At 41.4% G+C, this 27,215-nt stretch overlaps 1 protein-coding gene across 1 annotated transcript in view; it reads right to left on the bottom strand.

Moving 5' to 3' along the window:
• Positions 1-27,215, bottom strand: part of LOC100628139 (uncharacterized) — a 217,790-nt gene that overhangs the window by 54,795 nt on the left and 135,780 nt on the right. The window contains exons 83-100 of the mRNA XM_085003024.1: positions 25,248-25,318; positions 24,811-24,904; positions 22,192-22,262; positions 21,755-21,848; positions 19,131-19,201; positions 18,694-18,787; positions 16,070-16,140; positions 15,633-15,726; positions 12,997-13,067; positions 12,560-12,653; positions 9,955-10,025; positions 9,518-9,611; positions 6,895-6,965; positions 6,458-6,551; positions 3,835-3,905; positions 3,398-3,491; positions 776-846; positions 339-432 (exon numbers count right to left, since the gene is read on the bottom strand). Of these exons, the coding sequence (XP_084859150.1) occupies positions 339-432; positions 776-846; positions 3,398-3,491; positions 3,835-3,905; positions 6,458-6,551; positions 6,895-6,965; positions 9,518-9,611; positions 9,955-10,025; positions 12,560-12,653; positions 12,997-13,067; positions 15,633-15,726; positions 16,070-16,140; positions 18,694-18,787; positions 19,131-19,201; positions 21,755-21,848; positions 22,192-22,262; positions 24,811-24,904; positions 25,248-25,318 (1,485 nt within the window). The remainder of the gene's footprint in view (positions 1-338; positions 433-775; positions 847-3,397; positions 3,492-3,834; positions 3,906-6,457; positions 6,552-6,894; positions 6,966-9,517; positions 9,612-9,954; positions 10,026-12,559; positions 12,654-12,996; positions 13,068-15,632; positions 15,727-16,069; positions 16,141-18,693; positions 18,788-19,130; positions 19,202-21,754; positions 21,849-22,191; positions 22,263-24,810; positions 24,905-25,247; positions 25,319-27,215) is intronic.

The following is a 27,215-nucleotide window of genomic DNA, read 5'->3' on the forward strand; positions in this document are numbered from 1 at the left end:
GACCTATACCAGAGCCTTGGCAACACTGGACCCTTAACCCACTGAGCGAGGCCCCATCCTCATGGATACTGGTAGGGTTCATAAGCCGCTGAGCCACAATGGGAGCGCTTCCACAATCTTTCTACTTAAAATCTTCCTACGACAATCATTCATTTTATGAATTCAGTTAATGTCTTCTATAAAGAGGAATTCTGCTATTCGTAGCAAAGAGTGCCACTATCGATGCCGTAACTGCTTTTCATCAGTGAGACTCTTCCTATTTTCTAAAATAGTCTCATATAATATTGGTAACACAATTAAAATTCCTTTTCCGTTATGACAGAAAAAACCCGACTTACCGAACTTGGACCCGGCGGGTTTCTCTGAAGCTCTTCAATTGTGCCCGCTTGCATTTTGTTTGTATCTTTTAACTCGGCATTTTCCTTTTCAAGCCTAGAATGTGTATTTCAAAATAATTATCCTCACACATAGATTGTTAAGACCACCACACCAATTGTACACAAACATCCACAGGTTCCATTACAGAAATTCTGAAATTTTTGAAAGGTAGATGTTTTGGCCATTTTGTTGTTTTTCTAGCAGGGTTTTGCGGATAATGAGAGAAATTTAGAAATAATGGGGAAAAGCCATTTCACAACACCCCAAAACTGAAATTTTTACCCGGCTCCCCAATGATGTCTTATTTGTCATCTTTCCTGGTATAATTCTTACACTGTACTGCCTAGGTGCTTCGTACTTAATCCCTACTTATTCTCTGTGCTGCTTTAAATCTTACTTTTGCACTTGATGCTGCATCTTCTCAATACATTTCGCGGCCTCCATATATCGATCTTGTGCTTCTTGCAACTAAAATAAAGGAAACCACGGTTGTTACCTACTGATAATCTAGTTCAGATATACCTGTTCTCTTGTCGTGCTCATCTGCATATTGTTTATGGCTACTTTTCGTGCCACTAGCATAGACAGGAGTTGTTATAACGGAGACCTTAGAGCCCACAAACTTGAAATATTTCCTGTCTGGTCCTTTGCAAGTTATCAACCTCTCCTCTCGTATTAAACGTAATATTATTAATGCATTAAATTCCATTTCATCAAATAAATATACACATTTATACGCTGGCAGATGGGGGAAAGAGAGAATTTCCTTACAGGAAACATTCATGTGTAAACACACGAACACACACACACACAAACACACGCGCACACACACATAAATACACACGTGTACACATACACACATGGGTACACACATACATGTGCACACACATGTACATGTGCAGACATATGTACGGAGACAACACACGTGTGCACACATATAGGAATATGTAAATATATATATACCCATGAACATATATATACACACACACACACGCACATATACGTGTACACATACACACACATACGTCTGTGTGTGTGTGTGTATTTTTTTGTTGTTTAGGGCCACACTTGTGGCATGTGGTGGTTCCCAGCCTAGGGGTCTCATTAGAGCTATAGCTGCTGCCTATGCCACAGCCACAGCAGTGCAGGATCCAAGCCAGGTCTGCGACCGATACCGCAGCTCACGGCAACAACGCCGCATCCTTAACCCACCGAGTGAGGCCAGGGATTGAATCTGCAACCTCATGGTTCCTGGTTGGGTTCGCTTCCAATGTGCCACAATGGGAACTCCGCATGTACATTATTGTCTTCTAAGCGACACTCAACTACAACATTAAATATCCACACCGGCGAGTCACTGTGGCACTTCTAGTGATGATGACAGCTAACACTTTTCCTAAGGTGAATTTGAAATAACTTCCATATTTTCAAACAGGAAGTTCCCTGTTCTCACTTAACTCCACTCTCTCTGTTACGTCTCTCGTCCGTCCGGACTCTCTCTCAATCTATACAATATATTTCAGCATTTAGATACACTAGATCAGTAATGTATCGATACTACTAGGATACTACTAGGGATAGAATCAAAAGCCTCTGCTTTATAGGTTTTCTTTATATATTCAAAGATTATATATATATATATATATATGAGATATATGAAAATGTATCATGGACGAGCAAACTTTGTAAAAAAATCAAAATATATTACATACAAGACAAAGGTTGGTGTTCATAGTATGTTCCTAATAATGCTGAGTTGTATTTCTCTACAACTATGTGCTTACAAATACTCCTGTGCGAATGCCTCTTGTGGCTCAGTGGGTTCAGAACCGGGCATGGTATCCATGCGGATGCGGGTTGTTCTACCCCTGGCCCTGCTCGGTGGGTTAAGGAGCCCACGTGACCACAAGCCGTGCTCTAGATCACAGATGCAGGTCAGATCTGGCATTGCGGTGGCTCTGGCGTAAGCCTGCAGATGCAGCTCCGATTCGACCCCTAGCCTGGTAATGTCCCTATGCTGGAGGCACGGCCCTAAAAGGAAAAAAATAATAATAAAAGACTGGGGGGGGTTTCTGTTTTGTTGTTTTTTTAAGTCCTACTGTGGTACGGACTTTGACCTTATAAAAGAATTCACTCAGGTATTCAAACATGATCATCTACCCACTCCCAGAATGCCGCAAATTATTACTAGAGCGCGAGAGAGATCGAGAGAGAAGTGTTCTTAAAACAGCTGCTTTCCACCTGGAGAAAGAACTGGTAACCAGAAGTCTAAGGAGAGTGTAAGGCTTCAAAGATATACTTAATGGAACATGAGATGGCGCTAAAAAGAAGATTAAGAGTTTTCATCTCAAATTCTAAGCTCCCAATTGGTGGGTACTGAGAAATATACTGTAGCCTTAGCCTTATTTATCACATAGTGCTGATCTATTCCCTTGGTATTTATGACACTCTTCCTCCAGAGAACTCAACTGAACTTACACAATGTGACCCGAAGAGGCCCTCCTCTACGCCTACTTCGTTTCTAAATGACACTAACCCTGGATGTTCAGTCCCCAACTTTTCTACTCCTCGCTTTCTTTCTTTCCTTCTTGTCTCTCTCTTTATTATTTTTTTTTTTTTAAAGCCACTCCTGTGGCATACGGAAGTTCCCAGGCTAGGGGTTGAATCAGAGCTGCTGCTGAGACCTATACCAGAGCCTTGGCAACACTGGACCCTTAACCCACTGAGCGAGGCCCCATCCTCATGGATACTGGTAGGGTTCATAAGCCGCTGAGCCACAATGGGAGCGCTTCCACAATCTTTCTACTTAAAATCTTCCTACGACAATCATTCATTTTATGAATTCAGTTAATGTCTTCTATAAAGAGGAATTCTGCTATTCGTAGCAAAGAGTGCCACTATCGATGCCGTAACTGCTTTTCATCAGTGAGACTCTTCCTATTTTCTAAAATAGTCTCATATAATATTGGTAACACAATTAAAATTCCTTTTCCGTTATGACAGAAAAAACCCGACTTACCGAACTTGGACCCGGCGGGTTTCTCTGAAGCTCTTCAATTGTGCCCGCTTGCATTTTGTTTGTATCTTTTAACTCGGCATTTTCCTTTTCAAGCCTAGAATGTGTATTTCAAAATAATTATCCTCACACATAGATTGTTAAGACCACCACACCAATTGTACACAAACATCCACAGGTTCCATTACAGAAATTCTGAAATTTTTGAAAGGTAGATGTTTTGGCCATTTTGTTGTTTTTCTAGCAGGGTTTTGCGGATAATGAGAGAAATTTAGAAATAATGGGGAAAAGCCATTTCACAACACCCCAAAACTGAAATTTTTACCCGGCTCCCCAATGATGTCTTATTTGTCATCTTTCCTGGTATAATTCTTACACTGTACTGCCTAGGTGCTTCGTACTTAATCCCTACTTATTCTCTGTGCTGCTTTAAATCTTACTTTTGCACTTGATGCTGCATCTTCTCAATACATTTCGCGGCCTCCATATATCGATCTTGTGCTTCTTGCAACTAAAATAAAGGAAACCACGGTTGTTACCTACTGATAATCTAGTTCAGATATACCTGTTCTCTTGTCGTGCTCATCTGCATATTGTTTATGGCTACTTTTCGTGCCACTAGCATAGACAGGAGTTGTTATAACGGAGACCTTAGAGCCCACAAACTTGAAATATTTCCTGTCTGGTCCTTTGCAAGTTATCAACCTCTCCTCTCGTATTAAACGTAATATTATTAATGCATTAAATTCCATTTCATCAAATAAATATACACATTTATACGCTGGCAGATGGGGGAAAGAGAGAATTTCCTTACAGGAAACATTCATGTGTAAACACACGAACACACACACACACAAACACACGCGCACACACACATAAATACACACGTGTACACATACACACATGGGTACACACATACATGTGCACACACATGTACATGTGCAGACATATGTACGGAGACAACACACGTGTGCACACATATAGGAATATGTAAATATATATATACCCATGAACATATATATACACACACACACACGCACATATACGTGTACACATACACACACATACGTCTGTGTGTGTGTGTGTATTTTTTTGTTGTTTAGGGCCACACTTGTGGCATGTGGTGGTTCCCAGCCTAGGGGTCTCATTAGAGCTATAGCTGCTGCCTATGCCACAGCCACAGCAGTGCAGGATCCAAGCCAGGTCTGCGACCGATACCGCAGCTCACGGCAACAACGCCGCATCCTTAACCCACCGAGTGAGGCCAGGGATTGAATCTGCAACCTCATGGTTCCTGGTTGGGTTCGCTTCCAATGTGCCACAATGGGAACTCCGCATGTACATTATTGTCTTCTAAGCGACACTCAACTACAACATTAAATATCCACACCGGCGAGTCACTGTGGCACTTCTAGTGATGATGACAGCTAACACTTTTCCTAAGGTGAATTTGAAATAACTTCCATATTTTCAAACAGGAAGTTCCCTGTTCTCACTTAACTCCACTCTCTCTGTTACGTCTCTCGTCCGTCCGGACTCTCTCTCAATCTATACAATATATTTCAGCATTTAGATACACTAGATCAGTAATGTATCGATACTACTAGGATACTACTAGGGATAGAATCAAAAGCCTCTGCTTTATAGGTTTTCTTTATATATTCAAAGATTATATATATATATATATATATGAGATATATGAAAATGTATCATGGACGAGCAAACTTTGTAAAAAAATCAAAATATATTACATACAAGACAAAGGTTGGTGTTCATAGTATGTTCCTAATAATGCTGAGTTGTATTTCTCTACAACTATGTGCTTACAAATACTCCTGTGCGAATGCCTCTTGTGGCTCAGTGGGTTCAGAACCGGGCATGGTATCCATGCGGATGCGGGTTGTTCTACCCCTGGCCCTGCTCGGTGGGTTAAGGAGCCCACGTGACCACAAGCCGTGCTCTAGATCACAGATGCAGGTCAGATCTGGCATTGCGGTGGCTCTGGCGTAAGCCTGCAGATGCAGCTCCGATTCGACCCCTAGCCTGGTAATGTCCCTATGCTGGAGGCACGGCCCTAAAAGGAAAAAAATAATAATAAAAGACTGGGGGGGGTTTCTGTTTTGTTGTTTTTTTAAGTCCTACTGTGGTACGGACTTTGACCTTATAAAAGAATTCACTCAGGTATTCAAACATGATCATCTACCCACTCCCAGAATGCCGCAAATTATTACTAGAGCGCGAGAGAGATCGAGAGAGAAGTGTTCTTAAAACAGCTGCTTTCCACCTGGAGAAAGAACTGGTAACCAGAAGTCTAAGGAGAGTGTAAGGCTTCAAAGATATACTTAATGGAACATGAGATGGCGCTAAAAAGAAGATTAAGAGTTTTCATCTCAAATTCTAAGCTCCCAATTGGTGGGTACTGAGAAATATACTGTAGCCTTAGCCTTATTTATCACATAGTGCTGATCTATTCCCTTGGTATTTATGACACTCTTCCTCCAGAGAACTCAACTGAACTTACACAATGTGACCCGAAGAGGCCCTCCTCTACGCCTACTTCGTTTCTAAATGACACTAACCCTGGATGTTCAGTCCCCAACTTTTCTACTCCTCGCTTTCTTTCTTTCCTTCTTGTCTCTCTCTTTATTATTTTTTTTTTTTTAAAGCCACTCCTGTGGCATACGGAAGTTCCCAGGCTAGGGGTTGAATCAGAGCTGCTGCTGAGACCTATACCAGAGCCTTGGCAACACTGGACCCTTAACCCACTGAGCGAGGCCCCATCCTCATGGATACTGGTAGGGTTCATAAGCCGCTGAGCCACAATGGGAGCGCTTCCACAATCTTTCTACTTAAAATCTTCCTACGACAATCATTCATTTTATGAATTCAGTTAATGTCTTCTATTAAAGAGGAATTCTGCTATTCGTAGCAAAGAGTGCCACTATCAATGCCGTAACTGCTTTTCATCAGTGAGACTCTTCCTATTTTCTAAAATAGTCTCATATAATATTGGTAACACAATTAAAATTCCTTTTCGGTTATGACAGAAAAAACCCGACTTACCGAACTTGGACCCGGCGGGTTTCTCTGAAGCGCTTCAATTGTGCCCGCTTGCATTTTGTTTGTATCTTTTAACTCGGCATTTTCCTTTTCAAGCCTAGAATGTGTATTTCAAAATAATTATCCTCACACATAGATTGTTAAGACCACCACACCAATTGCACACAAACATCCACAGGTTCCATTACAGAAATTCTGAAATTTTTGAAAGGTAGATGTTTTGGCCATTTTGTTGTTTTTCTAGCAGGGTTTTGCGGATAATGAGAGAAATTTAGAAATAATGGGGAAAAGCCATTTCACAACACCCCAAAACTGAAATTTTTACCCGGCTCCCCAATGATGTCTTATTTGTCATCTTTCCTGGTATAATTCTTACACTGTACTGCCTAGGTGCTTCGTACTTAATCCCTACTTATTCTCTGTGCTGCTTTAAATCTTACTTTTGCACTTGATGCTGCATCTTCTCAATACATTTCGCGGCCTCCATATATCGATCTTGTGCTTCTTGCAACTAAAATAAAGGAAACCACGGTTGTTACCTACTGATAATCTAGTACAGATATACCTGTTCTCTTGTCGTGCTCATCTGCATATTGTTTATGGCTACTTTTCGTGCCACTAGCATAGGCAGGAGTTGTTATAACGGAGACCTTAGAGCCCACAAACTTGAAATATTTCCTGTCTGGTCCTTTGCAAGTTATCAACCTCTCCTCTCGTATTAAACGTAATATTATTAATGCATTAAATTCCATTTCATCAAATAAATATACACATTTATACGTTGGCAGATGGGGGAAAGAGAGAATTTCCTTACAGGAAACATTCATGTGTAAACACACGAACACACACACACACAAACACACGCGCACACACACATAAATACACACGTGTACACATACACACATGGGTACACACATACATGTGCACACACATGTACATGTGCAGACATATGTACGGAGACAACACACGTGTGCACACATATAGGAATATGTAAATATATATATACCCATGAACATATATATACACACACACACACGCACATATACGTGTACACATACACACACATACGTCTGTGTGTGTGTGTGTATTTTTTTGTTGTTTAGGGCCACACTTGTGGCATGTGGTGGTTCCCAGCCTAGGGGTCTCATTAGAGCTATAGCTGCTGCCTATGCCACAGCCACAGCAGTGCAGGATCCAAGCCAGGTCTGCGACCGATACCGCAGCTCACGGCAACAACGCCGCATCCTTAACCCACCGAGTGAGGCCAGGGATTGAATCTGCAACCTCATGGTTCCTGGTTGGGTTCGCTTCCAATGTGCCACAATGGGAACTCCGCATGTACATTATTGTCTTCTAAGCGACACTCAACTACAACATTAAATATCCACACCGGCGAGTCACTGTGGCACTTCTAGTGATGATGACAGCTAACACTTTTCCTAAGGTGAATTTGAAATAACTTCCATATTTTCAAACAGGAAGTTCCCTGTTCTCACTTAACTCCACTCTCTCTGTTACGTCTCTCGTCCGTCCGGACTCTCTCTCAATCTATACAATATATTTCAGCATTTAGATACACTAGATCAGTAATGTATCGATACTACTAGGATACTACTAGGGATAGAATCAAAAGCCTCTGCTTTATAGGTTTTCTTTATATATTCAAAGATTATATATATATATATATATATGAGATATATGAAAATGTATCATGGACGAGCAAACTTTGTAAAAAAATCAAAATATATTACATACAAGACAAAGGTTGGTGTTCATAGTATGTTCCTAATAATGCTGAGTTGTATTTCTCTACAACTATGTGCTTACAAATACTCCTGTGCGAATGCCTCTTGTGGCTCAGTGGGTTCAGAACCGGGCATGGTATCCATGCGGATGCGGGTTGTTCTACCCCTGGCCCTGCTCGGTGGGTTAAGGAGCCCACGTGACCACAAGCCGTGCTCTAGATCACAGATGCAGGTCAGATCTGGCATTGCGGTGGCTCTGGCGTAAGCCTGCAGATGCAGCTCCGATTCGACCCCTAGCCTGGTAATGTCCCTATGCTGGAGGCACGGCCCTAAAAGGAAAAAAATAATAATAAAAGACTGGGGGGGGTTTCTGTTTTGTTGTTTTTTTAAGTCCTACTGTGGTACGGACTTTGACCTTATAAAAGAATTCACTCAGGTATTCAAACATGATCATCTACCCACTCCCAGAATGCCGCAAATTATTACTAGAGCGCGAGAGAGATCGAGAGAGAAGTGTTCTTAAAACAGCTGCTTTCCACCTGGAGAAAGAACTGGTAACCAGAAGTCTAAGGAGAGTGTAAGGCTTCAAAGATATACTTAATGGAACATGAGATGGCGCTAAAAAGAAGATTAAGAGTTTTCATCTCAAATTCTAAGCTCCCAATTGGTGGGTACTGAGAAATATACTGTAGCCTTAGCCTTATTTATCACATAGTGCTGATCTATTCCCTTGGTATTTATGACACTCTTCCTCCAGAGAACTCAACTGAACTTACACAATGTGACCCGAAGAGGCCCTCCTCTACGCCTACTTCGTTTCTAAATGACACTAACCCTGGATGTTCAGTCCCCAACTTTTCTACTCCTCGCTTTCTTTCTTTCCTTCTTGTCTCTCTCTTTATTATTTTTTTTTTTTTAAAGCCACTCCTGTGGCATACGGAAGTTCCCAGGCTAGGGGTTGAATCAGAGCTGCTGCTGAGACCTATACCAGAGCCTTGGCAACACTGGACCCTTAACCCACTGAGCGAGGCCCCATCCTCATGGATACTGGTAGGGTTCATAAGCCGCTGAGCCACAATGGGAGCGCTTCCACAATCTTTCTACTTAAAATCTTCCTACGACAATCATTCATTTTATGAATTCAGTTAATGTCTTCTATTAAAGAGGAATTCTGCTATTCGTAGCAAAGAGTGCCACTATCAATGCCGTAACTGCTTTTCATCAGTGAGACTCTTCCTATTTTCTAAAATAGTCTCATATAATATTGGTAACACAATTAAAATTCCTTTTCGGTTATGACAGAAAAAACCCGACTTACCGAACTTGGACCCGGCGGGTTTCTCTGAAGCGCTTCAATTGTGCCCGCTTGCATTTTGTTTGTATCTTTTAACTCGGCATTTTCCTTTTCAAGCCTAGAATGTGTATTTCAAAATAATTATCCTCACACATAGATTGTTAAGACCACCACACCAATTGCACACAAACATCCACAGGTTCCATTACAGAAATTCTGAAATTTTTGAAAGGTAGATGTTTTGGCCATTTTGTTGTTTTTCTAGCAGGGTTTTGCGGATAATGAGAGAAATTTAGAAATAATGGGGAAAAGCCATTTCACAACACCCCAAAACTGAAATTTTTACCCGGCTCCCCAATGATGTCTTATTTGTCATCTTTCCTGGTATAATTCTTACACTGTACTGCCTAGGTGCTTCGTACTTAATCCCTACTTATTCTCTGTGCTGCTTTAAATCTTACTTTTGCACTTGATGCTGCATCTTCTCAATACATTTCGCGGCCTCCATATATCGATCTTGTGCTTCTTGCAACTAAAATAAAGGAAACCACGGTTGTTACCTACTGATAATCTAGTACAGATATACCTGTTCTCTTGTCGTGCTCATCTGCATATTGTTTATGGCTACTTTTCGTGCCACTAGCATAGGCAGGAGTTGTTATAACGGAGACCTTAGAGCCCACAAACTTGAAATATTTCCTGTCTGGTCCTTTGCAAGTTATCAACCTCTCCTCTCGTATTAAACGTAATATTATTAATGCATTAAATTCCATTTCATCAAATAAATATACACATTTATACGTTGGCAGATGGGGGAAAGAGAGAATTTCCTTACAGGAAACATTCATGTGTAAACACACGAACACACACACACACAAACACACGCGCACACACACATAAATACACACGTGTACACATACACACATGGGTACACACATACATGTGCACACACATGTACATGTGCAGACATATGTACGGAGACAACACACGTGTGCACACATATAGGAATATGTAAATATATATATACCCATGAACATATATATACACACACACACACGCACATATACGTGTACACATACACACACATACGTCTGTGTGTGTGTGTGTATTTTTTTGTTGTTTAGGGCCACACTTGTGGCATGTGGTGGTTCCCAGCCTAGGGGTCTCATTAGAGCTATAGCTGCTGCCTATGCCACAGCCACAGCAGTGCAGGATCCAAGCCAGGTCTGCGACCGATACCGCAGCTCACGGCAACAACGCCGCATCCTTAACCCACCGAGTGAGGCCAGGGATTGAATCTGCAACCTCATGGTTCCTGGTTGGGTTCGCTTCCAATGTGCCACAATGGGAACTCCGCATGTACATTATTGTCTTCTAAGCGACACTCAACTACAACATTAAATATCCACACCGGCGAGTCACTGTGGCACTTCTAGTGATGATGACAGCTAACACTTTTCCTAAGGTGAATTTGAAATAACTTCCATATTTTCAAACAGGAAGTTCCCTGTTCTCACTTAACTCCACTCTCTCTGTTACGTCTCTCGTCCGTCCTATACAATATGTTTCAGCATTTAGATACACTAGATCAGTAATGTATCAATACTACTAGGATACTACTAGGGATAGAATCAAAAGCCTCTGCTTTATAGGTTTTCTTTATATATTCAAAGATTATATATATATGTCAATATATATGATATATGAAAATGTATTATGGACGAGCAAACTTTGTAAAAAAATCAAAATATATTACATACAAGACAAAGGTTGGTGTTCATAGTATGTTCCTAATAATGCTGAGTTGTATTTCTCTACAACTATGTGCTTACAAATACTCCTGTGCGAATGCCTCTTGTGGCTCAGTGGGTTCAGAACCGGGCATGGTATCCATGCGGATGCGGGTTGTTCTACCCCTGGCCCTGCTCGGTGGGTTAAGGAGCCCACGTGACCACAAGCCGTGCTCTAGATCACAGATGCAGGTCAGATCTGGCATTGCGGTGGCTCTGGCGTAAGCCTGCAGATGCAGCTCCGATTCGACCCCTAGCCTGGTAATGTCCCTATGCTGGAGGCACGGCCCTAAAAGGAAAAAAATAATAATAAAAGATTGGGGGGGTTTCTGTTTTGTTGTTTTTTTAAGTCCTACTGTGGTACGGACTTTGACCTTATAAAAGAATTCACTCAGGTATTCAAACATGATCATCTACCACTCCCTGAATGCCGCAAATTATTACTAGAGCGCGAGAGAGATCGAGAGAGAAGTGTTCTTAACACAGCTGCTTTCCACCTGGAGAAAGAACTGGTAACCAGAAGTCTAAGGAGAGTGTAAGGCTTCAAAGATATACTTAATGGAACATGAGATGGCGCTAAAAAGAAGATTAAGAGTTTTCATCTCAAATTCTAAGCTCCCAATTGGTGGGTACTGAGAAATATACTGTAGCCTTAGCCTTATTTATCACATAGTGCTGATCTATTCCCTTGGTATTTATGACACTCTTCCTCCAGAGAACTCAACTGAACTTACACAATGTGACCCGAAGAGGCCCTCCTCTAAGCCTACTTCGTTTCTAAATGACACTAACCCTGGATGTTCAGTCCCCAACTTTTCTACTCCTCGCTTTCTTTCTTTCCTTCTTGTCTCTCTCTTTATTATTTTTTTTTTTTTAAAGCCACTCCTGTGGCATACGGAAGTTCCCAGGCTAGGGGTTGAATCAGAGCTGCTGCTGAGACCTATACCAGAGCCTTGGCAACACTGGACCCTTAACCCACTGAGCGAGGCCCCATCCTCATGGATACTGGTAGGGTTCATAAGCCGCTGAGCCACAATGGGAGCGCTTCCACAATCTTTCTACTTAAAATCTTCCTACGACAATCATTCATTTTATGAATTCAGTTAATGTCTTCTATTAAAGAGGAATTCTGCTATTCGTAGCAAAGAGTGCCACTATCGATGCCGTAACTGCTTTTCATCAGTGAGACTCTTCCTATTTTCTAAAATAGTCTCATATAATATTGGTAACACAATTAAAATTCCTTTTCGGTTATGACAGAAAAAACCCGACTTACCGAACTTGGACCCGGCGGGTTTCTCTGAAGCTCTTCAATTGTGCCCGCTTGCATTTTGTTTGTATCTTTTAACTCGGCATTTTCCTTTTCAAGCCTAGAATGTGTATTTCAAAATAATTATCCTCACACATAGATTGTTAAGACCACCACACCAATTGTACACAAACATCCACAGGTTCCATTACAGAAATTCTGAAATTTTTGAAAGGTAGATGTTTTGGCCATTTTGTTGTTTTTCTAGCAGGGTTTTGCGGATAATGAGAGAAATTTAGAAATAATGGGGAAAAGCCATTTCACAACACCCCAAAACTGAAATTTTTACCCGGCTCCCCAATGATGTCTTATTTGTCATCTTTCCTGGTATAATTCTTACACTGTACTGCCTAGGTGCTTCGTACTTAATCCCTACTTATTCTCTGTGCTGCTTTAAATCTTACTTTTGCACTTGATGCTGCATCTTCTCAATACATTTCGCGGCCTCCATATATCGATCTTGTGCTTCTTGCAACTAAAATAAAGGAAACCACGGTTGTTACCTACTGATAATCTAGTTCAGATATACCTGTTCTCTTGTCGTGCTCATCTGCATATTGTTTATGGCTAGTTTTCGTGCCACTAGCATAGACAGGAGTTGTTATAACGGAGACCTTAGAGCCCACAAACTTGAAATATTTCCTGTCTGGTCCTTTGCAAGTTATCAACCTCTCCTCTCGTATTAAACGTAATATTATTAATGCATTAAATTCCATTTCATCAAATAAATATACACATTTATACGTTGGCAGATGGGGGAAAGAGAGAATTTCCTTACAGGAAACATTCATGTGTAAACACACGAACACACACACACACAAACACACGCGCACAGACACATAAATACACACGTGTACACATACACACATGGGTACACACATACATGTGCACACACATGTACATGTGCAGACATATGTACGGAGACAACACACGTGTGCACACATATAGGAATATGTAAATATATATATACCCATGAACATATATATACACACACACACACGCACATATACGTGTACACATACACACACATACGTCTGTGTGTGTGTGTGTATTTTTTTGTTGTTTAGGGCCACACTTGTGGCATGTGGTGGTTCCCAGCCTAGGGGTCTCATTAGAGCTATAGCTGCTGCCTATGCCACAGCCACAGCAGTGCAGGATCCAAGCCAGGTCTGCGACCGATACCGCAGCTCACGGCAACAACGCCGCATCCTTAACCCACCGAGTGAGGCCAGGGATTGAATCTGCAACCTCATGGTTCCTGGTTGGGTTCGCTTCCAATGTGCCACAATGGGAACTCCGCATGTACATTATTGTCTTCTAAGCGACACTCAACTACAACATTAAATATCCACACCGGCGAGTCACTGTGGCACTTCTAGTGATGATGACAGCTAACACTTTTCCTAAGGTGAATTTGAAATAACTTCCATATTTTCAAACAGGAAGTTCCCTGTTCTCACTTAACTCCACTCTCTCTGTTACGTCTCTCGTCCGTCCGGACTCTCTCTCAATCTATACAATATATTTCAGCATTTAGATACACTAGATCAGTAATGTATCGATACTACTAGGATACTACTAGGGATAGAATCAAAAGCCTCTGCTTTATAGGTTTTCTTTATATATTCAAAGATTATATATATATATATATATATATATATATATATATATGAGATATGTGAAAATGTATTATGGACGAGCAAACTTTGTAAAAAAATCAAAATATATTACATACAAGACAAAGGTTGGTGTTCATAGTATGTTCCTAATAATGCTGAGTTGTATTTCTCTACAACTATGTGCTTACAAATACTCCTGTGCGAATGCCTCTTGTGGCTCAGTGGGTTCAGAACCGGGCATGGTATCCATGCGGATGCGGGTTGTTCTACCCCTGGCCCTGCTCGGTGGGTTAAGGAGCCCACGTGACCACAAGCCGTGCTCTAGATCACAGATGCAGGTCAGATCTGGCATTGCGGTGGCTCTGGCGTAAGCCTGCAGATGCAGCTCCGATTCGACCCCTAGCCTGGTAATGTCCCTATGCTGGAGGCACGGCCCTAAAAGGAAAAAAATAATAATAAAAGATTGGGGGGGTTTCTGTTTTGTTGTTTTTTTAAGTCCTACTGTGGTACGGACTTTGACCTTATAAAAGAATTCACTCAGGTATTCAAACATGATCATCTACCACTCCCTGAATGCCGCAAATTATTACTAGAGCGCGAGAGAGATCGAGAGAGAAGTGTTCTTAACACAGCTGCTTTCCACCTGGAGAAAGAACTGGTAACCAGAAGTCTAAGGAGAGTGTAAGGCTTCAAAGATATACTTAATGGAACATGAGATGGCGCTAAAAAGAAGATTAAGAGTTTTCATCTCAAATTCTAAGCTCCCAATTGGTGGGTACTGAGAAATATACTGTAGCCTTAGCCTTATTTATCACATAGTGCTGATCTATTCCCTTGGTATTTATGACACTCTTCCTCCAGAGAACTCAACTGAACTTACACAATGTGACCCGAAGAGGCCCTCCTCTAAGCCTACTTCGTTTCTAAATGACACTAACCCTGGATGTTCAGTCCCCAACTTTTCTACTCCTCGCTTTCTTTCTTTCCTTCTTGTCTCTCTCTTTATTATTTTTTTTTTTTTAAAGCCACTCCTGTGGCATACGGAAGTTCCCAGGCTAGGGGTTGAATCAGAGCTGCTGCTGAGACCTATACCAGAGCCTTGGCAACACTGGACCCTTAACCCACTGAGCGAGGCCCCATCCTCATGGATACTGGTAGGGTTCATAAGCCGCTGAGCCACAATGGGAGCGCTTCCACAATCTTTCTACTTAAAATCTTCCTACGACAATCATTCATTTTATGAATTCAGTTAATGTCTTCTATAAAGAGGAATTCTGCTATTCGTAGCAAAGAGTGCCACTATCGATGCCGTAACTGCTTTTCATCAGTGAGACTCTTCCTATTTTCTAAAATAGTCTCATATAATATTGGTAACACAATTAAAATTCCTTTTCGGTTATGACAGAAAAAACCCGACTTACCGAACTTGGACCCGGCGGGTTTCTCTGAAGCTCTTCAATTGTGCCCGCTTGCATTTTGTTTGTATCCTTTAACTCGGCATTTTCCTTTTCAAGCCTAGAATGTGTATTTCAAAATAATTATCCTCACACATAGATTGTTAAGACCACCACACCAATTGCACACAAACATCCACAGGTTCCATTACAGAAATTCTGAAATTTTTGAAAGGTAGATGTTTTGGCCATTTTGTTGTTTTTCTAGCAGGGTTTTGCGGATAATGAGAGAAATTTAGAAATAATGGGGAAAAGCCATTTCACAACACCCCAAAACTGAAATTTTTACCCGGCTCCCCAATGATGTCTTATTTGTCATCTTTCCTGGTATAATTCTTACACTGTACTGCCTAGGTGCTTCGTACTTAATCCCTACTTATTCTCTGTGCTGCTTTAAATCTTACTTTTGCACTTGATGCTGCATCTTCTCAATACATTTCGCGGCCTCCATATATCGATCTTGTGCTTCTTGCAACTAAAATAAAGGAAACCACGGTTGTTACCTACTGATAATCTAGTACAGATATACCTGCTCTCTTGTCATGCTCATCTGCATATTGTTTATGGCTAGTTTTCGTGCCACTAGCATAGACAGGAGTTGTTATAACGGAGACCTTAGAGCCCACAAACTTGAAATATTTCCTATCTGGTCCTTTGCAAGTTATCAACCTCTCCTCTCGCATTAAACGTAATATTATTAATGCATTAAATTCCATTTCATCAAATAAATATACACATTTATACGTTGGCAGATGGGGGAAAGAGAGAATTTCCTTACAGGAAACATTCATGTGTAAGCACACACCCACCCACACACACACACAAACACACGCACACACACACACAAATACACACGTGTACACATACACACATGGGTACACACATACATGTGCACACACATGTACATGTGCAGACATATGTACGGAGACAACACACGTGTGCACACATATAGGAATATGTAAATATATATATACCCATGAACATATATATACACACACACACACGCACATATACGTGTACACATACACACACATACGTCTGTGTGTGTGTGTGTATTTTTTTGTTGTTTAGGGCCACACTTGTGGCATGTGGTGGTTCCCAGCCTAGGGGTCTCATTAGAGCTATAGCTGCTGCCTATGCCACAGCCACAGCAGTGCAGGATCCAAGCCAGGTCTGCGACCGATACCGCAGCTCACGGCAACAACGCCGCATCCTTAACCCACCGAGTGAGGCCAGGGATTGAATCTGCAACCTCATGGTTCCTGGTTGGGTTCGCTTCCAATGTGCCACAATGGGAACTCCGCATGTACATTATTGTCTTCTAAGCGACACTCAACTACAACATTAAATATCCACACCGGCGAGTCACTGTGGCACTTCTAGTGATGATGACAGCTAACACTTTTCCTAAGGTGAATTTGAAATAACTTCCATATTTTCAAACAGGAAGTTCCCTGTTCTCACTTAACTCCACTCTCTCTGTTACCTCTCTCGTCCGTCCAGACTCTCTCTCAATCTATACAATATATTTCAGCATTTAGATACACTAGATCAGTAATGTATCGATACTACTAGGATACTACTAGGGATAGAATCAAAAGCCTCTGCTTTATAGGTTTTCTTTATATATTCAAAGATTATATATATATGTAAATATATATGATATATGAAAATGTATTATGGACGAGCAAACTTTGTAAAAAAATCAAAATATATTACATACAAGACAAAGGTTGGTGTTCATAGTATGTTCCTAATAATGCTGAGTTGTATTTCTCTACAACTATGTGCTTACAAATACTCCTGTGCGAATGCCTCTTGTGGCTCAGTGGGTTCAGAACCGGGCATGGTATCCATGCGGATGCGGGTTGTTCTACCCCTGGCCCTGCTCGGTGGGTTAAGGAGCCCACGTGACCACAAGCCGTGCTCTAGATCACAGATGCAGGTCAGATCTGGCATTGCGGTGGCTCTGGCGTAAGCCTGCAGATGCAGCTCCGATTCGACCCCTAGCCTGGTAATGTCCCTATGCTGGAGGCACGGCCCTAAAAGGAAAAAAATAATAATAAAAGATTGGGGGGGTTTCTGTTTTGTTGTTTTTTTAAGTCCTACTGTGGTACGGACTTTGACCTTATAAAAGAATTCACTCAGGTATTCAAACATGATCATCTACCACTCCCTGAATGCCGCAAATTATTACTAGAGCGCGAGAGAGATCGAGAGAGAAGTGTTCTTAACACAGCTGCTTTCCACCTGGAGAAAGAACTGGTAACCAGAAGTCTAAGGAGAATGTAAGGCTTCAAAGATATACTTAATGGAACATGAGATGGCGCTAAAAAGAAGATTAAGAGTTTTCATCTCAAATTCTAAGCTCCCAATTGGTGGGTACTGAGAAATATACTGTAGCCTTAGCCTTATTTATCACATAGTGCTGATCTATTCCCTTGGTATTTATGACACTCTTCCTCCAGAGAACTCAACTGAACTTACACAATGTGACCCGAAGAGGCCCTCCTCTAAGCCTACTTCGTTTCTAAATGACACTAACCCTGGATGTTCAGTCCCCAACTTTTCTATTCCTCGCTTTCTTTCTTTCCTTCTTGTCTCTCTCTTTATTTATTTATTTTTTTTAAAGCCACTCCTGTGGCATACGGAAGTTCCCAGGCTAGGGGTTGAATCAGAGCTGCTGCTGAGACCTATACCAGGGCCTTGGCAACACTGGACCCTTAACCCACTGAGCGAGGCCCCATCCTCATGGATACTGGTAGGGTTCATAAGCCGCTGAGCCACAATGGGAGCGCTTCCACAATCTTTCTACTTAAAATCTTCCTACGACAATCATTCATTTTATGAATTCAGTTAATGTCTTCTATAAAGAGGAATTCTGCTATTCGTAGCAAAGAGTGCCACTATTGATGCCGTAACTGCTTTTCATCAGTGAGACTCTTCCTATTTTCTAAAATAGTCTCATATAATATTGGTAACACAATTAAAATTCCTTTTCGGTTATGACAGAAAAAACCCGACTTACCGAACTTGGACCCGGCGGGTTTCTCTGAAGCTCTTCAATTGTGCCCGCTTGCATTTTGTTTGTATCTTTTAACTCGGCATTTTCCTTTTCAAGCCTAGAATGTGTATTTCAAAATAATTATCCTCACACATAGATTGTTAAGACCACCACACCAATTGCACACAAACATCCACAGGTTCCATTACAGAAATTCTGAAATTTTTGAAAGGTAGATGTTTTGGCCATTTTGTTGTTTTTCTAGCAGGGTTTTGCGGATAATGAGAGAAATTTAGAAATAATGGGGAAAAGCCATTTCACAACACCCCAAAACTGAAATTTTTACCCGGCTCCCCAATGATGTCTTATTTGTCATCTTTCCTGGTATAATTCTTACACTGTACTGCCTAGGTGCTTCGTACTTAATCCCTACTTATTCTCTGTGCTGCTTTAAATCTTACTTTTGCACTTGATGCTGCATCTTCTCAATACATTTCGCGGCCTCCATATATCGATCTTGTGCTTCTTGCAACTAAAATAAAGGAAACCACGGTTGTTACCTACTGATAATCTAGTACAGATATACCTGCTCTCTTGTCGTGCTCATCTGCATATTGTTTATGGCTAGTTTTCGTGCCACTAGCATAGACAGGAGATGTTATAACGGAGACCTTAGAGCCCACAAACTTGAAATATTTCCTATCTGGTCCTTTGCAAGTTATCAACCTCTCCTCTCGCATTAAACGTAATATTATTAATGCATTAAATTCCATTTCATCAAATAAATATACACATTTATACGTTGGCAGATGGGGGAAAGAGAGAATTTCCTTACAGGAAACATTCATGTGTAAGCACACACCCACCCACACACACACACAGACACATAAATACACACGTGTACACATACACACATGGGTACACACATACATGTGCACACACATGTACATGTGCAGACATATGTACGGAGACAACACACGTGTGCACACATATAGGAATATGTAAATATATATATACTCATGAACATATATATACACACACACACACGCACATATACGTGTACACATAAACACACATACGTCTGTGTGTGTGTGTGTATTTTTTTGTTGTTTAGGGCCACACTTGTGGCATGTGGTGGTTCCCAGCCTAGGGGTCTCATTAGAGCTATAGCTGCTGCCTATGCCACAGCCACAGCAGTGCAGGATCCAAGCCAGGTCTGCGACCGATACCGCAGCTCACGGCAACAACGCCGCATCCTTAACCCACCGAGTGAGGCCAGGGATTGAATCTGCAACCTCATGGTTCCTGGTTGGGTTCGCTTCCAATGTGCCACAATGGGAACTCCGCATGTACATTATTGTCTTCTAAGCGACACTCAACTACAACATTAAATATCCACACCGGCGAGTCACTGTGGCACTTCTAGTGATGATGACAGCTAACACTTTTCCTAAGGTGAATTTGAAATAACTTCCATATTTTCAAACAGGAAGTTCCCTGTTCTCACTTAACTCCACTCTCTCTGTTACCTCTCTCGTCCGTCCGGACTCTCTCTCAATCTATACAATATATTTCAGCATTTAGATACACTAGATCAGTAATGTATCGATACTACTAGGATACTACTAGGGATAGAATCAAAAGCCTCTGCTTTATAGGTTTTCTTTATATATTCAAAGATTATATATATATATATATATATATATATATATATATGAGATATGTGAAAATGTATTATGGACGAGCAAACTTTGTAAAAAAATCAAAATATATTACATACAAGACAAAGGTTGGTGTTCATAGTATGTTCCTAATAATGCTGAGTTGTATTTCTCTACAACTATGTGCTTACAAATACTCCTGTGCGAATGCCTCTTGTGGCTCAGTGGGTTCAGAACCGGGCATGGTATCCATGCGGATGCGGGTTGTTCTACCCCTGGCCCTGCTCGGTGGGTTAAGGAGCCCACGTGACCACAAGCCGTGCTCTAGATCACAGATGCAGGTCAGATCTGGCATTGCGGTGGCTCTGGCGTAAGCCTGCAGATGCAGCTCCGATTCGACCCCTAGCCTGGTAATGTCCCTATGCTGGAGGCACGGCCCTAAAAGGAAAAAAATAATAATAAAAGACTGGGGGGGGTTTCTGTTTTGTTGTTTTTTTAAGTCCTACTGTGGTACGGACTTTGACCTTATAAAAGAATTCACTCAGGTATTCAAACATGATCATCTACCACTCCCTGAATGCCGCAAATTATTACTAGAGCGCGAGAGAGATCGAGAGAGAAGTGTTCTTAAAACAGCTGCTTTCCACCTGGAGAAAGAACTGGTAACCAGAAGTCTAAGGAGAGTGTAAGGCTTCAAAGATATACTTAATGGAACATGAGATGGCGCTAAAAAGAAGATTAAGAGTTTTCATCTCAAATTCTAAGCTCCCAATTGGTGGGTACTGAGAAATATACTGTAGCCTTAGCCTTATTTATCACATAGTGCTGATCTATTCCCTTGGTATTTATGACACTCTTCCTCCAGAGAACTCAACTGAACTTACACAATGTGACCCGAAGAGGCCCTCCTCTAAGCCTACTTCGTTTCTAAATGACACTAACCCTGGATGTTCAGTCCCCAACTTTTCTATTCCTCGCTTTCTTTCTTTCCTTCTTGTCTCTCTCTTTATTATTATTATTTTTTAAAGCCACTCCTGTGGCATACGGAAGTTCCCAGGCTAGGGGTTGAATCAGAGCTGCTGCTGAGACCTATACCAGAGCCTTGGCAACACTGGACCCTTAACCCACTGAGCGAGGCCCCATCCTCATGGATACTGGTAGGGTTCATAAGCCGCTGAGCCACAATGGGAGCGCTTCCACAATCTTTCTACTTAAAATCTTCCTACGACAATCATTCATTTTATGAATTCAGTTAATGTCTTCTATAAAGAGGAATTCTGCTATTCGTAGCAAAGAGTGCCACTATCGATGCCGTAACTGCTTTTCATCAGTGAGACTCTTCCTATTTTCTAAAATAGTCTCATATAATATTGGTAACACAATTAAAATTCCTTTTCGGTTATGACAGAAAAAACCCGACTTACCGAACTTGGACCCGGCGGGTTTCTCTGAAGCTCTTCAATTGTGCCCGCTTGCATTTTGTTTGTATCCTTTAACTCGGCATTTTCCTTTTCAAGCCTAGAATGTGTATTTCAAAATAATTATTCTCACACATAGATTGTTAAGACCACCACACCAATTGCACACAAACATCCACAGGTTCCATTACAGAAATTCTGAAATTTTTGAAAGGTAGATGTTTTGGCCATTTTGTTGTTTTTCTAGCAGGGTTTTGCGGATAATGAGAGAAATTTAGAAATAATGGGGAAAAGCCATTTCACAACACCCCAAAACTGAAATTTTTACCCGGCTCCCCAATGATGTCTTATTTGTCATCTTTCCTGGTATAATTCTTACACTGTACTGCCTAGGTGCTTCGTACTTAATCCCTACTTATTCTCTGTGCTGCTTTAAATCTTACTTTTGCACTTGATGCTGCATCTTCTCAATACATTTCGCGGCCTCCATATATCGATCTTGTGCTTCTTGCAACTAAAATAAAGGAAACCACGGTTGTTACCTACTGATAATCTAGTACAGATATACCTGCTCTCTTGTCATGCTCATCTGCATATTGTTTATGGCTAGTTTTCGTGCCACTAGCATAGACAGGAGTTGTTATAACGGAGACCTTAGAGCCCACAAACTTGAAATATTTCCTATCTGGTCCTTTGCAAGTTATCAACCTCTCCTCTCGCATTAAACGTAATATTATTAATGCATTAAATTCCATTTCATCAAATAAATATACACATTTATACGTTGGCAGATGGGGGAAAGAGAGAATTTCCTTACAGGAAACATTCATGTGTAAGCACACACCCACCCACACACACACACAAACACACGCACACACACACACAAATACACACGTGTACACATACACACATGGGTACACACATGTGCACACACATGTACATGTGCAGACATATGTACGGAGACAACACACGTGTGCACACATATAGGAATATGTAAATATATATATACCCATGAACATATATATACACACACACACACGCACATATACGTGTACACATACACACACATACGTCTGTGTGTGTGTGTGTATTTTTTTGTTGTTTAGGGCCACACTTGTGGCATGTGGTGGTTCCCAGCCTAGGGGTCTCATTAGAGCTATAGCTGCTGCCTATGCCACAGCCACAGCAGTGCAGGATCCAAGCCAGGTCTGCGACCGATACCGCAGCTCACGGCAACAACGCCGCATCCTTAACCCACCGAGTGAGGCCAGGGATTGAATCTGCAACCTCATGGTTCCTGGTTGGGTTCGCTTCCAATGTGCCACAATGGGAACTCCGCATGTACATTATTGTCTTCTAAGCGACACTCAACTACAACATTAAATATCCACACCGGCGAGTCACTGTGGCACTTCTAGTGATGATGACAGCTAACACTTTTCCTAAGGTGAATTTGAAATAACTTCCATATTTTCAAACAGGAAGTTCCCTGTTCTCACTTAACTCCACTCTCTCTGTTACCTCTCTCGTCCGTCCAGACTCTCTCTCAATCTATACAATATATTTCAGCATTTAGATACACTAGATCAGTAATGTATCGATACTACTAGGATACTACTAGGGATAGAATCAAAAGCCTCTGCTTTATAGGTTTTCTTTATATATTCAAAGATTATATATATATGTCAATATATATGATATGTGAAAATGTATTATGGACGAGCAAACTTTGTAAAAAAATCAAAATATATTACATACAAGACAAAGGTTGGTGTTCATAGTATGTTCCTAATAATGCTGAGTTGTATTTCTCTACAACTATGTGCTTACAAATACTCCTGTGCGAATGCCTCTTGTGGCTCAGTGGGTTCAGAACCGGGCATGGTATCCATGCGGATGCGGGTTGTTCTACCCCTGGCCCTGCTCGGTGGGTTAAGGAGCCCACGTGACCACAAGCCGTGCTCTAGATCACAGATGCAGGTCAGATCTGGCATTGCGGTGGCTCTGGCGTAAGCCTGCAGATGCAGCTCCGATTCGACCCCTAGCCTGGTAATGTCCCTATGCTGGAGGCACGGCCCTAAAAGGAAAAAAATAATAATAAAAGATTGGGGGGGTTTCTGTTTTGTTGTTTTTTTAAGTCCTACTGTGGTACGGACTTTGACCTTATAAAAGAATTCACTCAGGTATTCAAACATGATCATCTACCACTCCCTGAATGCCGCAAATTATTACTAGAGCGCGAGAGAGATCGAGAGAGAAGTGTTCTTAACACAGCTGCTTTCCACCTGGAGAAAGAACTGGTAACCAGAAGTCTAAGGAGAGTGTAAGGCTTCAAAGATATACTTAATGGAACATGAGATGGCGCTAAAAAGAAGATTAAGAGTTTTCATCTCAAATTCTAAGCTCCCAATTGGTGGGTACTGAGAAATATACTGTAGCCTTAGCCTTATTTATCACATAGTGCTGATCTATTCCCTTGGTATTTATGACACTCTTCCTCCAGAGAACTCAACTGAACTTACACAATGTGACCCGAAGAGGCCCTCCTCTAAGCCTACTTCGTTTCTAAATGACACTAACCCTGGATGTTCAGTCCCCAACTTTTCTATTCCTCGCTTTCTTTCTTTCCTTCTTGTCTCTCTCTTTATTATTATTTTTTTTTAAAGCCACTCCTGTGGCATACGGAAGTTCCCAGGCTAGGGGTTGAATCAGAGCTGCTGCTGAGACCTATACCAGAGCCTTGGCAACACTGGACCCTTAACCCACTGAGCGAGGCCCCATCCTCATGGATACTGGTAGGGTTCATAAGCCGCTGAGCCACAATGGGAGCGCTTCCACAATCTTTCTACTTAAAATCTTCCTACGACAATCATTCATTTTATGAATTCAGTTAATGTCTTCTATAAAGAGGAATTCTGCTATTCGTAGCAAAGAGTGCCACTATCGATGCCGTAACTGCTTTTCATCAGTGAGACTCTTCCTATTTTCTAAAATAGTCTCATATAATATTGGTAACACAATTAAAATTCCTTTTCGGTTATGACAGAAAAAACCCGACTTACCGAACTTGGACCCGGCGGGTTTCTCTGAAGCTCTTCAATTGTGCCCGCTTGCATTTTGTTTGTATCCTTTAACTCGGCATTTTCCTTTTCAAGCCTAGAATGTGTATTTCAAAATAATTATTCTCACACATAGATTGTTAAGACCACCACACCAATTGCACACAAACATCCACAGGTTCCATTACAGAAATTCTGAAATTTTTGAAAGGTAGATGTTTTGGCCATTTTGTTGTTTTTCTAGCAGGGTTTTGCGGATAATGAGAGAAATTTAGAAATAATGGGGAAAAGCCATTTCACAACACCCCAAAACTGAAATTTTTACCCGGCTCCCCAATGATGTCTTATTTGTCATCTTTCCTGGTATAATTCTTACACTGTACTGCCTAGGTGCTTCGTACTTAATCCCTACTTATTCTCTGTGCTGCTTTAAATCTTACTTTTGCACTTGATGCTGCATCTTCTCAATACATTTCGCGGCCTCCATATATCGATCTTGTGCTTCTTGCAACTAAAATAAAGGAAACCACGGTTGTTACCTACTGATAATCTAGTACAGATATACCTGCTCTCTTGTCGTGCTCATCTGCATATTGTTTATGGCTAGTTTTCGTGCCACTAGCATAGACAGGAGTTGTTATAACGGAGACCTTAGAGCCCACAAACTTGAAATATTTCCTATCTGGTCCTTTGCAAGTTATCAACCTCTCCTCTCGCATTAAACGTAATATTATTAATGCATTAAATTCCATTTCATCAAATAAATATACACATTTATACGTTGGCAGATGGGGGAAAGAGAGAATTTCCTTACAGGAAACATTCATGTGTAAGCACACACCCACCCACACACACACACAAACACACGCACACACACACACAAATACACACGTGTACACATACACACATGGGTACACACATGTGCACACACATGTACATGTGCAGACATATGTACGGAGACAACACACGTGTGCACACATATAGGAATATGTAAATATATATATACCCATGAACATATATATACACACACACACACGCACATATACGTGTACACATACACACACATACGTCTGTGTGTGTGTGTGTATTTTTTTGTTGTTTAGGGCCACACTTGTGGCATGTGGTGGTTCCCAGCCTAGGGGTCTCATTAGAGCTATAGCTGCTGCCTATGCCACAGCCACAGCAGTGCAGGATCCAAGCCAGGTCTGCGACCGATACCGCAGCTCACGGCAACAACGCCGCATCCTTAACCCACCGAGTGAGGCCAGGGATTGAATCTGCAACCTCATGGTTCCTGGTTGGGTTCGCTTCCAATGTGCCACAATGGGAACTCCGCATGTACATTATTGTCTTCTAAGCGACACTCAACTACAACATTAAATATCCACACCGGCGAGTCACTGTGGCACTTCTAGTGATGATGACAGCTAACACTTTTCCTAAGGTGAATTTGAAATAACTTCCATATTTTCAAACAGGAAGTTCCCTGTTCTCACTTAACTCCACTCTCTCTGTTACCTCTCTCGTCCGTCCAGACTCTCTCTCAATCTATACAATATATTTCAGCATTTAGATACACTAGATCAGTAATGTATCGATACTACTAGGATACTACTAGGGATAGAATCAAAAGCCTCTGCTTTATAGGTTTTCTTTATATATTCAAAGATTATATATATATGTCAATATATATGATATGTGAAAATGTATTATGGACGAGCAAACTTTGTAAAAAAATCAAAATATATTACATACAAGACAAAGGTTGGTGTTCATAGTATGTTCCTAATAATGCTGAGTTGTATTTCTCTACAACTATGTGCTTACAAATACTCCTGTGCGAATGCCTCTTGTGGCTCAGTGGGTTCAGAACCGGGCATGGTATCCATGCGGATGCGGGTTGTTCTACCCCTGGCCCTGCTCGGTGGGTTAAGGAGCCCACGTGACCACAAGCCGTGCTCTAGATCACAGATGCAGGTCAGATCTGGCATTGCGGTGGCTCTGGCGTAAGCCTGCAGATGCAGCTCCGATTCGACCCCTAGCCTGGTAATGTCCCTATGCTGGAGGCACGGCCCTAAAAGGAAAAAAATAATAATAAAAGATTGGGGGGGTTTCTGTTTTGTTGTTTTTTTAAGTCCTACTGTGGTACGGACTTTGACCTTATAAAAGAATTCACTCAGGTATTCAAACATGATCATCTACCACTCCCTGAATGCCGCAAATTATTACTAGAGCGCGAGAGAGATCGAGAGAGAAGTGTTCTTAACACAGCTGCTTTCCACCTGGAGAAAGAACTGGTAACCAGAAGTCTAAGGAGAGTGTAAGGCTTCAAAGATATACTTAATGGAACATGAGATGGCGCTAAAAAGAAGATTAAGAGTTTTCATCTCAAATTCTAAGCTCCCAAT

The sequence above is a fragment of the Sus scrofa genome, chromosome 17 (genome assembly GCF_054392235.1).
Source record: "Sus scrofa isolate SSC_HxYL_T2T_F1_AM1 chromosome 17, Sscrofa_HxYL_maternal_Yorkshire_Landrace_v2.0, whole genome shotgun sequence".
Classification (NCBI taxonomy): Eukaryota; Metazoa; Chordata; class Mammalia; order Artiodactyla; family Suidae; genus Sus; species Sus scrofa.